The sequence below is a fragment of the Panthera leo genome, chromosome A1 (genome assembly GCF_018350215.1).
Source record: "Panthera leo isolate Ple1 chromosome A1, P.leo_Ple1_pat1.1, whole genome shotgun sequence".
In the NCBI taxonomy this organism is placed as follows: Eukaryota; Metazoa; Chordata; class Mammalia; order Carnivora; family Felidae; genus Panthera; species Panthera leo.
In genome coordinates, this window is record NC_056679.1 from 196,995,523 (window position 1) to 197,009,336 (window position 13,814).

The 13,814-nt window shown below is 52.7% G+C and overlaps 1 protein-coding gene across 5 annotated transcripts in view; it reads right to left on the reverse strand.

Moving 5' to 3' along the window:
• ABLIM3 (actin binding LIM protein family member 3) overlaps positions 1–13,814 on the reverse strand; it is a 110,472-nt gene that overhangs the window by 2,544 nt on the left and 94,114 nt on the right. For 4 of the 5 annotated variants that reach the window (XM_042949678.1, XM_042949658.1, XM_042949641.1 and 1 more), the window contains 9 exons: positions 13,317–13,364; positions 11,136–11,270; positions 9,564–9,628; positions 8,288–8,435; positions 6,988–7,017; positions 6,347–6,405; positions 5,675–5,735; positions 4,947–4,954; positions 4,324–4,404 (listed from right to left, as the gene is read on the reverse strand). In XM_042949678.1, the coding sequence (XP_042805612.1) occupies positions 4,324–4,404; positions 4,947–4,954; positions 5,675–5,735; positions 6,347–6,405; positions 6,988–7,017; positions 8,288–8,435; positions 9,564–9,628; positions 11,136–11,270; positions 13,317–13,364 (635 nt within the window). The remainder of the gene's footprint in view (positions 1–4,323; positions 4,405–4,946; positions 4,955–5,674; positions 5,736–6,346; positions 6,406–6,987; positions 7,018–8,287; positions 8,436–9,563; positions 9,629–11,135; positions 11,271–13,316; positions 13,365–13,814) is intronic. The other variant, XM_042949667.1, reaches the window with a different exon arrangement.

Genomic DNA, 13,814 nt, shown 5'->3' on the forward strand with positions numbered 1-13,814 from the left:
GGGGCATATCCAAGATTTTAGGGTGCACTTCCTCTTATTAATATTTTTACAGATGATCCGGAAGGCTGTCCCTCAGGCCAATGAAAAAAAACTGCTGTTCCTATTTCTCCACCCACCGAATTGTCCTTTCGTATCTGTCTTATATGAAAAGAAATAGGTCACATAATGAAACACGGTTCTGCATTCCTTAGCCGGTTTCCCCCCTCCTTTCTGCCTCCCTGACCTCTTGCCCTTCCAAGCAGCCTGGAAAGTCGATACGTTGTCAAAAGCTTTCAGAGTTAGAGATATATGGCACCTGAAATGTGGCAACATGTTAACAATTCCTGCATTTAGGTGAAAGGTAGAAGGATGTTCATTTTACTCTTCTTGCAACTTTTCTGGAGGCCTGAACTTTTTCAAAATAAAATTTAGCATTATGTTTGAAGAGAGAAATATCTGGCACATATCCTGCCTGAAAACTTAATGGAATCACTGAGATGCCCTGTCGGTCGCCATGATGTTAGCTAACTGAAGACTGAAGGAGATTCACCAAGAATTCTGTATACAGCCACGCAGTAATTAGCCAATTCCCCGCCTATGTGAACTAATATTTTGGCCACATTTCCAGATCTTGAGGCAAAGGTAATTTTGATATTTTTGATAGATAATATTGTTTGCTGGTGACTCTGAGCTGATGTTTCAGTATGTAACAATATTTAACAACCCCAGCAACCCCTTGCATTGCATTTCTGTTATGCCCAATACGCATCACTGCATGATCGCCCCCATTTTTCTCACTGAATCCTTCCAACAACTCTGAAGAACAGAAATTATTTCTATCCAGTTGAAAGATGAGAAAACCAAAAGTCAAACAGTTAAAATGACTAACTCGGCCGAAAGGGAGGGAGGGCAGGTGGGAGGGAGGCCGGGGTAAGCAGCAGAGCGGAGACCGAAGGCTAGGCTTTCCGATTCCAAACACAGTGCACGATGTTGCCCCCTTGGGCAACCCCATCACAAATTCATAAGTAATCCTTTCTATTATGGAAAAATTTCAAAAATACTCAAAAGGGAGGAAATCACACAATGCGTACATCTATGCCCATCAGCCAGATTCAACAGTTATCAAGGGTTTGTTAGGTTTGCTTCATCTTTTTTTTTTTTCTGAAGTATTTAAAGCACATCTTAGACACTGTGTCAGTTCATTCCTATGTGCTGCAACACGTATCTCCCCTAGAGATCTCAAAACATCTCAAAGCCTACCGGACATCTTCTTTCCTAAAAACAGTTCACAGTACTTCCTCACAATCACGTAATACCTGTCCATAAGAAGATGCCCAAAATTGTCTCAACAATGTCTTCTTGTTGTAGTTTGTCTCTTTGAACAAAGGGGCCAACGGCATCCACAAATCACATGTGGTTCTTAGGTCCCTTCAGTCTCTGTGGGGCCAGACAGTGCTTTCTTTTGTCCATGCTGTTGACTTGTCCATAGTTGTCCCACCCACACTCAAGTCAGTGCTGAGAAATGATATGGATGTGAGGGATTTCTCCTCAGTTCCTTCCACAGTCAACACTTAAGGGAACTGTAATTTAACCTCCATCTGTTTTGTTGTTGTTGTTGTTTTTGTGGAGGGTGATGGCTATGGTTGGTTCCCTAGTTCATCTTCTCTGCTGTGCCCCCAAATCTTTTTTATGAGTTTCCATGTAAAGGGATGGCAGACTCAACTTGAGAACATGCCGGAGGAGACTGAGGCTCTCCCGCTCCCCCTCTGTGAAGGACCAGCTGCTGCCCCCTTTCTTTTTTTTTTTTTTTGCCAGTTCTCAGAGCACCTAATGCCAGCCCTGTCCCTGTGACATTCTCCACAGACTTTAAAGCGTGAAGGTTAAGGGCATAGGCTTTAGAGCCGGGCAGACATGACTGCGTGACCTTGGACAAGTTACGTCACCCCACTGAGCCTTGATTTCCTCTTCTGGAAAGTGGGAGCATCCTAGTGCCCACCTCCTGGATACAGTAAGGGGAATGAGAAAGCACAGGTCATGGACAGAGGTCTGCACACGGGAAGGACCCAAATGCTGGTCACCCTCACTCCTGCAACAATCTCTTCATGTGTTTGTCACATAGTGGGGGGGTCTGGTCCTCATTTCACTTGGTTTCATTTCTGCCTCATCCTCTTCCCTGTGCTCATGTGACCCAGCCACACTCACCACCTGCTTTCTTCACCTGTGAGGGCCTTGGCAGTGGCTGTTCCCTCTGCCAAGGATGCTCTTCCTCCTCATATAAGTTCCCTCTGCCAAGGATGCTCTTCCTCCTCATATAAGGTTAACTAAATGGTTCATCTATTTCAGGTCTTTGTTCAGATGTCACATTTGCAGAGAGATCACTCTGACCACCCTATTTAACACTGCAACTTACCTCTCCCTCTAAACCCCAATTCTCCGCTGTCCTTTCACTTCTTCCCTCAGCCCTGTTAGTTTCCCATGTTCCAGATCATTTATTTATTATTTGTGTCATTTAGTGTCTGTCTCCTCATGCGAGAACACCAGCTCCAAGGGGGCAGGGGTCCCTGTTTTGTTCACTGGTATACTGCAAGCCCTGAGAACAGGACCTGGCCTATATAATAGACTTTCAGTAAGTATTTTTTGGGGGAATGACAATCTGCACTCTGAGCTCCTTGAGGAGCTCTTCAGTCCGGAGGGGGACTCGGGCAGTGTTTGTAGCCCTGTGGTCTCAGCTCCGGCTCCATGTTAGACATCCCTGGAAGCCTCTCTGATGCCTGAGCTCCTTCCCCAGATTGCGATCGAATTGGTCTAGGCTGGGGCGTGGTATCGTTGTTTTTAAGAAGCTCCCTGGCTGATTCTTAGGGCAGGGTGAGCTTCCTTGATCAGAGCTTCTGGGTATCCTGGAGGATGTACGAGGGCAATTGGTCCTCCAGGATGAACCAGGTTCCCGAACCTCATTTCTATCCCTGAATGCTGGCTCCACTGAGCTGCTGTGGGAGCTGTCCCCTTCAGCACCAGCAGCCACTCACTGCTACAGTAAAGGAGGCCCTCGTAAAAGTGGGGATAATCACATTGCTAGGCTGCTAGCCCAGCACGCTGGAGTTGGAAGGACTCACAAAACTTCCTGGCCTACTCACATTCCCCTCCGTTCCAACCCTTTATTCTGGGTGAAACCGCGGCAGTCAGTTGAAGGGCGGTTGATATGCTCATCCCAAGGGCTGTTGAACCTCCTTTCTTAGAAGCATTCAATTCCACAAACATTTTCCAGTACTTCCCCTGGTCCGAACCCCATGGTAGAGGACTGACTGCCTCTGTCAGGCAGAGGAAACAGATAGTTCGTTGCTCTGATACAAGAGAGGGGAAGAGCTGCTTGATCTGCACTCTGGACACAGGGCTGGGGTGGGGGGGCTGGGGGAGGGGTGAGGGACACATCCTGGGAAGGTCTGGGGGGCTCTGGGACATGGGCATCATCACTATGGGGGGCCCTGAGGAGTCAGGAGGCTGGCAAGATGGGAAGGGCATTCTAGGAGAGCGAGAGGCAGGGAGAGGCACAGTGGAAAAGGGCAGTGTGCTCCTGGATCGGGGCCCAGGAACTGGAACGCCAAGCCAAGTGGAGGAGACTGCTGGAAAGTCCGATGCCACATTCAGGCTGGCCTCTGTGCTTTGTTTATGCTGTTCCGCTGTTCATGATGCTCCCTCCCCCCCTCTCCACCCATCCAACCTGCGCCTTCAAAGTCCGTCCGCCTAGGTCACTGCCAGACTCTGTGCCAAGGGCTCTGTGTATAGTGTCTCACTTCCGCTGGCACCTTGCGGGGAGCACCATGATTGCCCCACTCCACAGAGGAGAAAACTAAGGTTTGGAGAGGCTGTCACTTGGCCAAGCTGTCTTGCTGAGGGATGATGGCAGGGTAAGGGTTGCACCCGGAGTCTGACGTGAGACCACCTTATGCTTTTGCCTTCTACACAGCACTGACTCCCCCATGCTCCCCACCCAGAGCACCGGTTTTCTGTACCATCCTGCAGAAAACCAGTGCTGTGTTTCTTCTTAGCAACCAGTCAGCAGGCCCCTGAGAGCAGGGACCAAATCTAGCTCTTGTCTTAAGTCGACAGAAGCATCAGCGGGAGACGTGCTGAAGTTCTGCACCACAGATGCTCATCGGATTGGGAAGGCAGCACAGAGCGTTTCGACCTGGGCTCAAGGAACCAGGCTGGCATCCCTGCGTTTTCAACAAGCTGTGCGACCTTAAAGCTTTTCATTTTCTGCCTGCCCTCTCGAGCTGGGTTAGATCAGGCAACTTCTGGAATCCCTTCAAACCCAAAGGCGCCTGCTCAGTTTTCTATACTTACCTCTAAACGCGTCCGGTCCACATCCTTGGGCAGTCGATTTCTTCCTCTTGTGGTCACCAGCAGAAGTTCATAAGGGTAGATCTAAGGAGAAAGGACAGGGTGGGGGGTGGGGTTCCAGGTCAGGTGAAGGTGGTAGGCTTATCCCTTCAGCCGCATGTTGTGTCTGGGCTCCCTCCTCTCCCCAGAAAGGGTCCGTGGTTAAAGTCTGGAGGAAGGGCTGGGTCTGTTCTTGGAGAGTTGCCTGATGGCCTCAAGGCACCTTCTCCCCAAAGGCAAAACCTGAATCCCCTAATACTGCTAAGAATAAGCTTGGTGGTGTTTGACATAAATGTGGCACAAGGCCTCCTAATTGTAAACGTCTCAGGTCTCGTGATTGGCAAGCCTCCAGAAAGTCTCCAAGGCCCACAAGGAACTGTCTGATTTCAGCGGGCAAAAGACATAGGGCAGGATTTGGGGAAAGCTGGCCAGGGAGGGACCGGATATGCCGGTCTCAAGAGGACCCTTGAGGTTATTTATTCGATGTTTCCTTCCCTGAATAGATAATGTGGTGATCCTCCTGCTGGCCCCCAATGGAGCGGCTCCCAGGGTCCCAGAGACCCCCAGGGTCAACGCATCTCCTTTACCTTGTACTCTGTAGAGAGAAAAGAGACACACACAAAATGGAAATACATTGGTTTTTGCTTTGCACCACTACACTGGCCTCTGTCTGAGAGACCCTGTCCTTGTTGAATTCAGCCCAAATCAAGGCTGGTATAAGCGTAAAGGATGGCTAGAGATGGGGGTTGGGCTGATCCAGAGACAGGGTTTTCAACAAGAAGTGACTTTTGAGATAATTAGAACAGAAATAAGAGGAGATTGTGAAACACATGGGCAAGATCACCTATCTTCCAGAGGAAGCCTCCCGGGTTTTGGTGCAGCCTCGTCCACCTGCCTGAGCCTGCTTGTAGGAATTGCTGGAGGCTGGCGGGAGAGCATCGCTGGCAGAGAGCATGAAGCTCATGGAATGTTCGTTGGGAACAATGTGCATTTGGCTCCGAGAGTTTCCCTCCCTCCGGGGCTGGCAGGCAAGTCTAGCCGAGCAGTACTGGGACAACAACATTCTGCAATGGCTCTGGGAACCCAGATGGGACAGATGGCCTGGAGATCACCCAAGGCCAGGGACCTGAGAGGAGGAGGGAAGAGGAGGCGAAGAGGGAGGGAGTGAGAAGGGAAAGGGAGTGTGGGAACTCGGGGTTTGGACAGAGCCCAGCGTAGGGCCAGAATCTGTAGTGATCCTTTGCAGAAGGTGAAGACACAGTTACGAGCAGTGCGTCCAAAGCTGCTGTGGGTCCCAGGACGGGGTGGCACTCACCTCGCATGCCCCAGTTGACGGCGTTCATGCTGTCATAGTGGAAGAGGTCTGCGCTGGGTGTCTGCAGGGGAGACAGAGCGAGGGCTGGCCTGAGCGAGCTCACTGCTGCCTCCCTGGGGCCATTACCCACCTCCAGAAAATGGCCTGGGGCTGATGGGACAGGGCCTCAGAGAAGCCCCAGTCTTAAGTCACGGGGACCCACCTCACTGGCACATCCCTGGTGCCTAGGCGCAGCACGTAGTTAGGCACCCTATAAATATTCATTTCTTGGTGAACTACATTCCCTGCCTTCTTTCACTGCTCAAATACCGCTTTTCCTATGAAATCTGTCCTGGCAATTCTATTTAAAATTGCAAATTGCCGCCCTCCCTCCCCAAGCTCCCAATCCCCCTCATCCTGCTCACTGTTTCCCTCCCCCCCTCCCCCCCATAGCACTCACTACCTTCTACAGTCTATATAGTTTGACTTGCATACTATTTACTACTTGCTTTCTGTTTCTCTCCACACGAATGTAAGCTCCAACGAGCAGGGGTCACTGATGTATTCCAAGCACCCAGAGGAGTACCCGACGTATGTAAAAAGCTTTCCATAAATATCTGTTCCGTGACCCAATGTCTAGGCTCCGGAATTGTTAACATCTTGGGGGCAATGTCTCAGCACGGCCTCTCTTACCCTGTGTAGCCCATTTCTTCGGTAGGCAGGCAGGGAGGCAGATTTGGAGATGAGGGGGTCTGAAAAGAAACAGCCAAACAATTACCAGGAGCCCCAAGTCAGGGGTCCCTCTCCTTGAGGCTATCTGGCCTCTGCTAATGGCCAATACTGTCCCCCAACCCTGTGGGAAGCGGGAAGGAAAGGGGCCACCGGCTCCTCCCCCTGCTCTGCAGACTGGCAGCTGACTCAGGGATGCCTCCCCCTGGCAGAATTCCAGGGTCACCTGAAGCACACGTGCACAGTCTTCTGGCCTCACCCTGCACACACCTCCCACGTGTACGAACCTCCCGTGACGAACCCCTGCGTCCTGGCCACCGGTGGCTCTGGACGCAGGCCCTGGATTTGGAGTTGGGCTCAGAGCCCAGACAGGCAGGCTCTCGTGTGGGTAGAAGAGACGCGTGCTCTTCCTTTCTCTCTGGGGGCTACTGGGCACGGTAACTTTGGTTCCAGAACCAAAAACTGAGGCCTACGTCTGACAAACACGGTGGGGTGGACTATTTGAGTTCGGGATCGTGTTGGGACATCACAGCTCCGGGGGACCCGCCTCCAGCTCTGGCTCTCACAAGACACGACAGGCTGAAGGGAGGGCAGGCAGAACATACCGCTGTCAGCCAGGTAGTGGGACCGAGGGGCTGCAAGAAAGAAAAGCCAGAAAGCCGTGTTTGTGGGGGCAGATGGACACGGTGGAAGGTTCATGGGGACAAACAGACATGGCTCCCATTCCTGGGCTACCCTGGCTGGTGGGGAGGAGGGGCCTCCTTCGCCACCTCTTTTCCCACTGGTCAGTTTTCAGTCGCTACACCTGCCCCGCACGCCCCCTCCCCCGCCCAGCACCCGGTGCAAAGCGGGTGCTCTGTGACATTTGCTGCACAGAGGCCACTGGATGGAACTGCGTTTTGAGCAACTCTGGCGCACTGCACAGAACCCAGAGCCAGAGGCTGAAAACACTGCCCCTTGGTAGTCAAACAGGGAAACAGGCACATCGATTTATCCTGGCTCTGCCACTGGCCGATACCTAATTGCTACAAGTTACTTAATCATGCTTTGGTTTTCCCATCGTAAAACGGGGAGGGATAGTGTCTCCCGTATGGGGTTACTGTGAACAATAAATGATACATGATGATTCCATAAGGTATTAGCCCAGTGCCTGTCACCATACAAAGCACCAAGCAAAACTGACTTTATCATCTTCACCACCACCGCCATCTCAGTCTCGCCTAAAGTCGAGGTGCAGCAGGGAAAAGAGGGAACAGCTTATGGCCTTGGAGTCACTCTGACTTGGGTCCGACCCCACTTGGCTCTGTCACTTACAGGCTTGTGAGTGGCCTTGGGCAAGCAGTAAGCTCAGGTCTCTCATCTATAAAGTGGGTGATAATAATCCCTCGACATCGCCAGTCTTTGTGAGGACCAAGAGTGATAATGTATTTACGAGTGGCGGGCATAGGGGATTATCCATTAAGTATTGAGTGGAGATAGGATTTCCCAGCAAGACTGACTCCCACAGGGGTAAGGGAGGGAGGGAAGCATGTGTGGGTCCAGGAACAGGGAGGAATTTACAATGAGAGGATCTCTGGGCAAAGTGCCTGCTCCAAGGTTCTTCTTGTTTTCTTCCTGTGATGGGAGGCTTACTACCTCAAGAGGCAGTCACTTATATCGTTGAGCCATTCAGGCTATTAGGAGACATTTCTCTTTGCGCTGAGTCTGACCGAAAGTCACAGCTTCAGACGCCCCAGAGAAACAAGTGCCCGCTCAGGGCAGAGCATGGTCTTACTTGGTGCCCCAGACAGCACCTCACCAAGTGTGTATTCTAGACCCAAGCAAGGCCATAAGGAGTTTAAGATTCATTCAGGGAGTTGGAAGGAAGTGCCCCCACCCCCCACAGACTTCCAGGGCGGTGCTTACAGCCATTGAGGGACATGTCATAGCCAGCTGTGTGCAGGGCCTCCCGGCTGCTGGTGGAGCTCCGGGGTGGGGTCCAGGGATCCGCGTAGGAGCTGGACCGGGCCTTCATCTCCTCCTTCAGAATCAGCCGGCCAATTCCACTCTGGAGCTGGGTGTGGGGGAGGGGCGAGATGGAGTCAGAAGGAGGCAAAGAACACTGAGCCGGAGCAGGCTTGGGGAGAAGGGTGGGTGACTGGATTCTGGTGAACCTCTGTCATTTTTGCCTTCCCCAAACCCTGCAACCCCTCCTCGCAACCCCGCAGCTTCATTTGGGACTTTGTCCCTCTTCCACAAGCAGTGCTGTGGTCTGGGGATGGGGAGGGGTCTCCGGCGGAGGGCACTGGAAGTGGGCCTGGCCAACGGCATGTGGGCAGATGGCTCTAGCTGGGCCAGCGAGGGCCTTCCTTTGGACTCTTGTCACTGGCACCCGTCTCTTTTTTAAAAAATTGTTATAGAGGTGACATTCACATAACACACAATTAACCACCTTTATCTAGTTCCGAACATTGTTTATCACCCCCCAAAAAGACCCTGTCCCTGCTTCCCTCTCCTCCTGGGCCCTGGTATTCATGAGTCTGCGTTCTGTCTCTGTGCATCGACCTGTTCTGGACATCTCCTAGAAACGGGATCATCCAACGTGTGGGCTTTTGTGACTGGCTTCTTTCACTAAACATACGGTTTTCGAGGTTCATCCACATGGTGGCCTGTATCATTACGTCATTCCTTTTTGGGTCTGAGTAACATCCCATTGGACGGGTACACCGCGTCTTGCTTATCCATTTGGGCAATGATGGACATGTGGGTGGCGTCCACCTTTTGGCTATCGTGCAAAGTGCGGCTAGGAGGATACATACACGTGCGCTTGTTCGAGTCCCAGGTTTCCCTTCTTCTGGGTAAATTACCCAGGAATGGAATTGCCAGCCTTTCCCTGGTGGCTGCACCCCTTTCCATTCCCACTGGCGGCGCATGAGAATAACCTGCCTGAGCACCGGGGCAGCGCAGACGTGAGCCAGCACAAGAGAAGGGAGAGACAACTTTCCTATGGCAATTAGTTGAGCGGCTGGATCTAGTCATACCAGAAACTCCCCCTACCGTTTGACTTTTTTTGGTTATGCAAGGCTGTATGTCTCTTTTCTTTACCATAAGTGGGTTTGAATTCGGTTTCTGTCCCTGTCAAATGAAAAAATCCTCAGTAACATACCGCCTAGGCATCTCACCCAGGGGGTAGCCTGCTCACCTTGTGCATGCTGCGGTCAAAGTCGTCTTCCTCTCCTCCAGATGAGAACCTTCTGGCTCGGGGCACTGACAAAAGACAGCTAGGATCAGCTCCCGCGTGTGTTCCCCACTCAGCCTGCCCCCGGCAGAGGGCCCAGAGGGACACAGAGCCTCGACAGGTGAGGGGTTTCCTTTCAGTCCACCACTTTCCAGCCGAGTAACCCCGATGGAGTGTGGGTCTCCTGTATGGGAAGGCCCAGCAGCCCTTCCCATTCTTGGCCATGAAGGGCAGGTGAAGCCAACTGCCCAAACACAGCCAATGAGCCTCAACATTGGGACTTTTCTTGCTGCTGGCGGGAGGGAGAAGCCTTCTTTCTGCCAAGGATAGGCCTGGGAGAGCCTAGACCTGCTGGAGTTCATCCTGCCATATGATAAGGGCAGACCCGGCCTGAGAACGGAGCCACCCCGGGGACAGGACCAGCCCCAATGACGGCCATTCACCTCTGGATCCAGCTGTGCCTCAAAAACTTTCACTCTCATGACCCAGAAAATCTTTGCTTTGGCTTAAGCCATTTGGAGTTTTTTTTTTTCTCTTTTTGGGTTTATTCTTTTGTGGTTGCAATGGTCTCAGATCCCTCTGCCCGCCCCCCCCCCAATGCCTCCCCAAAACATGTAGCTCTCGAAGATCGCTGTCTGCTTTAGGATGTAGTTGCTTGTGTCTTATCTCCTTTCCCAAATGGAGAATATTTTGAGGGCAAGGCAGGGCCCATCTCTGAGCTCCCATGAAGCTTTGCTCAGAATGGACATTCAGTCAGTAAAGGTATGCACTGAATCAAAATGGAGCTTGAAGACAATGTGCCCCCATGCTTCGTGGGTGGGGACCCATCTCCCCAGCTGGAGATGCCTGACCGGGTGGGATGGCGCCTTCAGGACCCCCTGCCAGGGTAAACTCCCTTTTCTATCTTCCGAACCATTTTCCAACCCACAGCCAAAGTGGTCTCTTAAACACACACATTTGATCCTGTCACTCTCAATGGTTTCTTACTGTTTAGGATAAAGACCCACATCCTTACCTCAATGCACAAGGCCCCATGGGATGTGGTCCCTCAGCCCGCACCTGCTTCCCTCCCTCTCTGGCTCCAGGTTAAGCTGACAGCCTTTCCTTTCCTCCAGTGGAACACACCCTCCCACCTGGGGTCTTTGCAGATGTCCTTCTATACCCTGCTGGCTTACCTCCTCCCCACTCTTCCTGTGGCAGCTGAGTATCTGCTTTGAGAAGGTTCCATCACGTTCTAGACTGGACTGCATGGCCCCTCCCACTAGCTCCTCTACCTCTGTGTATCACCTCCCGTACATCACTTCCCTCTCCAGCGGGGACCTATGTCTCCTCCATAAAGGCAAGAACCTGGTCTATTTTGCTCCCTGGTGACTCATTAGGCCCCAGGGCTGGCCTTCAATACATATGTACATTCATACATTTGCCGAATGAATAAATGAACAATTGTGTGAAGGAGTGGGCAACCGTCCTAGCCCCGCTGTGTCCCTGGCACAGGTGACAGGGCTCTGGTCCAGGCTCCTCTGTGGGGCGCGTTACCTTTGGGGGACCCATGGTAGGTCCAGTACTCAGACTCTGCAGCATAGTAGGGGTCTGGTGAGTAGGCTGGACTATATTTGGAGGCCTGGCTGATGTCTTCACTTGTTTTGCTTTTGGTTGCTGTTGACAAATCGCCTGCAAAGGACCCAAGGAGAGAGCTTCAGGGAGGCAGAGTGTCCTAGAACAGTGTACTATATACTCTCTTCCTGCCTTGGCCAGGCTCCAGCCTGGGGGAGGGAGGTCACTCTGAGGCCAGGGTCTAGGACATGGAGCATCAGAGCTGGAAGAGCCCTCAGGCCAAGCCCCCTCATGTTACGGTTGGGAATCTGAACACCAAAGAGGGCAAGGGGCTTACTGAAGACCAGACACAGCAAGTAGACCAGAACGGGACCAGACGCCTGCCCAGGGCTCCTGCTACCACATTTCACAGACTCCCAGGGCTGCTCCCAAGAGAACACTAAGGCTGTGGCTCCTCCAAGTAAGATTAAGCAGGTCCCAGGTGATCCCATGTCCCTACCTTCCTCAGCCTCTAGAAACCTGCCTTGTTTCGTATTTGAGCCATACGTAGGGTGGGAGTCACCAACCAGGGCCACGTGCTGCATATCAAATTTCCCCTCCCACTAAAATGCCACATCTTGCTTGGGGAGACTCTATGGCCCAGAGAAAGAGCACTGGACAGGGTTCAACAATGCTGGGTTCTGGCCCCAGCTCTGCCACTTAACTAAGCTGTAATACTGGGCACCTCTTGCCCCTCTCTGCCTCAGTTTCCTCATCTGTAAGTATCAGAATTGGTCTTGCTGGGTCAGGTGCCATCCGGCTTGAAGCTTCCACAACATGGACCATCAAACCTACTGCTGCCACAAAACCATCCAGGGCAGTGATTTTAGCACAGCCCAAAGCCTGGCAAGAGACCGACTAGGGCGGAGAGAGAACTGGAGACACGAGTGAGCCCCCATGATCATCTCAGGAAGAAGCGATAGGACTATCCCACGCCCTGTGCAGTCAGAGCAGCAGAGCGTCCTGGGATCAGCCCTTTGCCAGCTCCAGCCTGTGCACCCTCCCCCAGCAGGAGGGAGGGTGCAAGTGGAGCTTTGGAAGCTCCACTTGCTTCCAAAGCTTGCAGATTCTCTTGAACTTGGGTCCTGGGCAGTCCCTCCCATCTCAACTGATGTCATTCAGCCTTTTCACGTGCCCTCTTATCCCTGCAATCTACCTCCACCCCAAACGCCTCCTACGTCTGCTCTGGTGTTGAGCCCAGCTGGAACATCCCACAGTCCCGAGGTGTTTGAGACCCCGGGGGCCTGTTCTGGACAAACTGGCTTTGTCAGGGTTGGTACGTTTCTGTGGCCACTCGGGATGCACGGCTTGTCGTCCACAGCAACACATAGATATGCATGCGCTCAGAGTCACCTGGACCCCAGCCCAGCCCCCTCTGAAACTGAGGAAATTGTCAGGTCTCAGCCTAGAGCCATGATTTACATTTGTATCGCCCCTCCACCAGCTCAGTGAGCTCAGATCCCAGTCCTGGGCTACCTCCATCTGTTTCCATCTTCCTCCAATTCTGTACCCCGCCCCCTCTGTTACCCAGGTAGCCTGTGGGCATGTGAGGGTGATACAGGGTACCAGTTGCCCCTGTGCATCCTCAATGCAAAGGGCGTGCTTCATCGGCTGAGGCTCAGTAAGCGCGTTTGCAAGAAGGAACAGGTCTCAGCGATGCCTGACTTCTACGGGAGTGCAGGTAGGAATCATGAATGGAGCTCGTTATGGTGTGGATTCCTAGGTCACACTCTCAGTATTTCTAATAAGAAAGTCCAGAGCAAGGGAGGGACCAGGGCATCTGCTCGAGTATCCATGCCTTGGAGTGCATGCTCCCAGCGCATTTGAGAAGGGTTGCTCTGGCCATGGAATTTAGGACACCAGACAGCAGGGTGGTGGGGTTGGAAAGTAGGTGGGAAAACATTTAGGGGACACGAGAGCTTCCTTGCTCTTTTGAAATGACACCAAACTCCCCCCCCCCCCCCCCGCCCCAGCATCACCTCAAGTGATTGGGGGATAGCCAACAAGAAGGACAGAACTGCAGCCCTGCGTGCGTCCCTCCACCTGGCCACAGCAGACCATCTGCACAGATGGTGAGTGGCCCCGCCCCTTTCCTGGCCACGCCCTCTCCCCGACGGACCGTACCATGCCGTTTGTAGATCGGGGGTTTCCGGTAGATGTTACTTTCTCCAGCTGCCAGGCCGACCCAGAAGGGACCAATGGGGAGAGGAGAGACAGAGAAAGAGAGAAAGACGGAGAGCGGAGGAAAGGAGACAGCAGTTGGTCAGCTGATCTGAGAACGAAAGACAGTCAGCGTCTTTCCCAAGGGTGCACCACCTTTCCCCGGTGGACGTCCTCTTTCAAAACTCAGTTTCCAACCTCAACCCGGGAGGTTCTAAGAAAGGTGAGGGAGGGGAGAGGAATGGATGGATTCTAATGGTGCGGAAGAAGGGACTCGGGCTCCAGTGGTGGGCATGCAGGCAGGAGGCGGCGCGTGCTCAGCAGGACCCCATGCAGGAAGGTGCCCCCTGCCTCCACCCTGCGGCCACGCCTCATTCCACGCACAAGTGCCCAGAATGCTTCAGCACGATCGCCCTCCCACTCGCTCAAAAACAGACAGGATGGGACCTTTCCCGGGCAGTG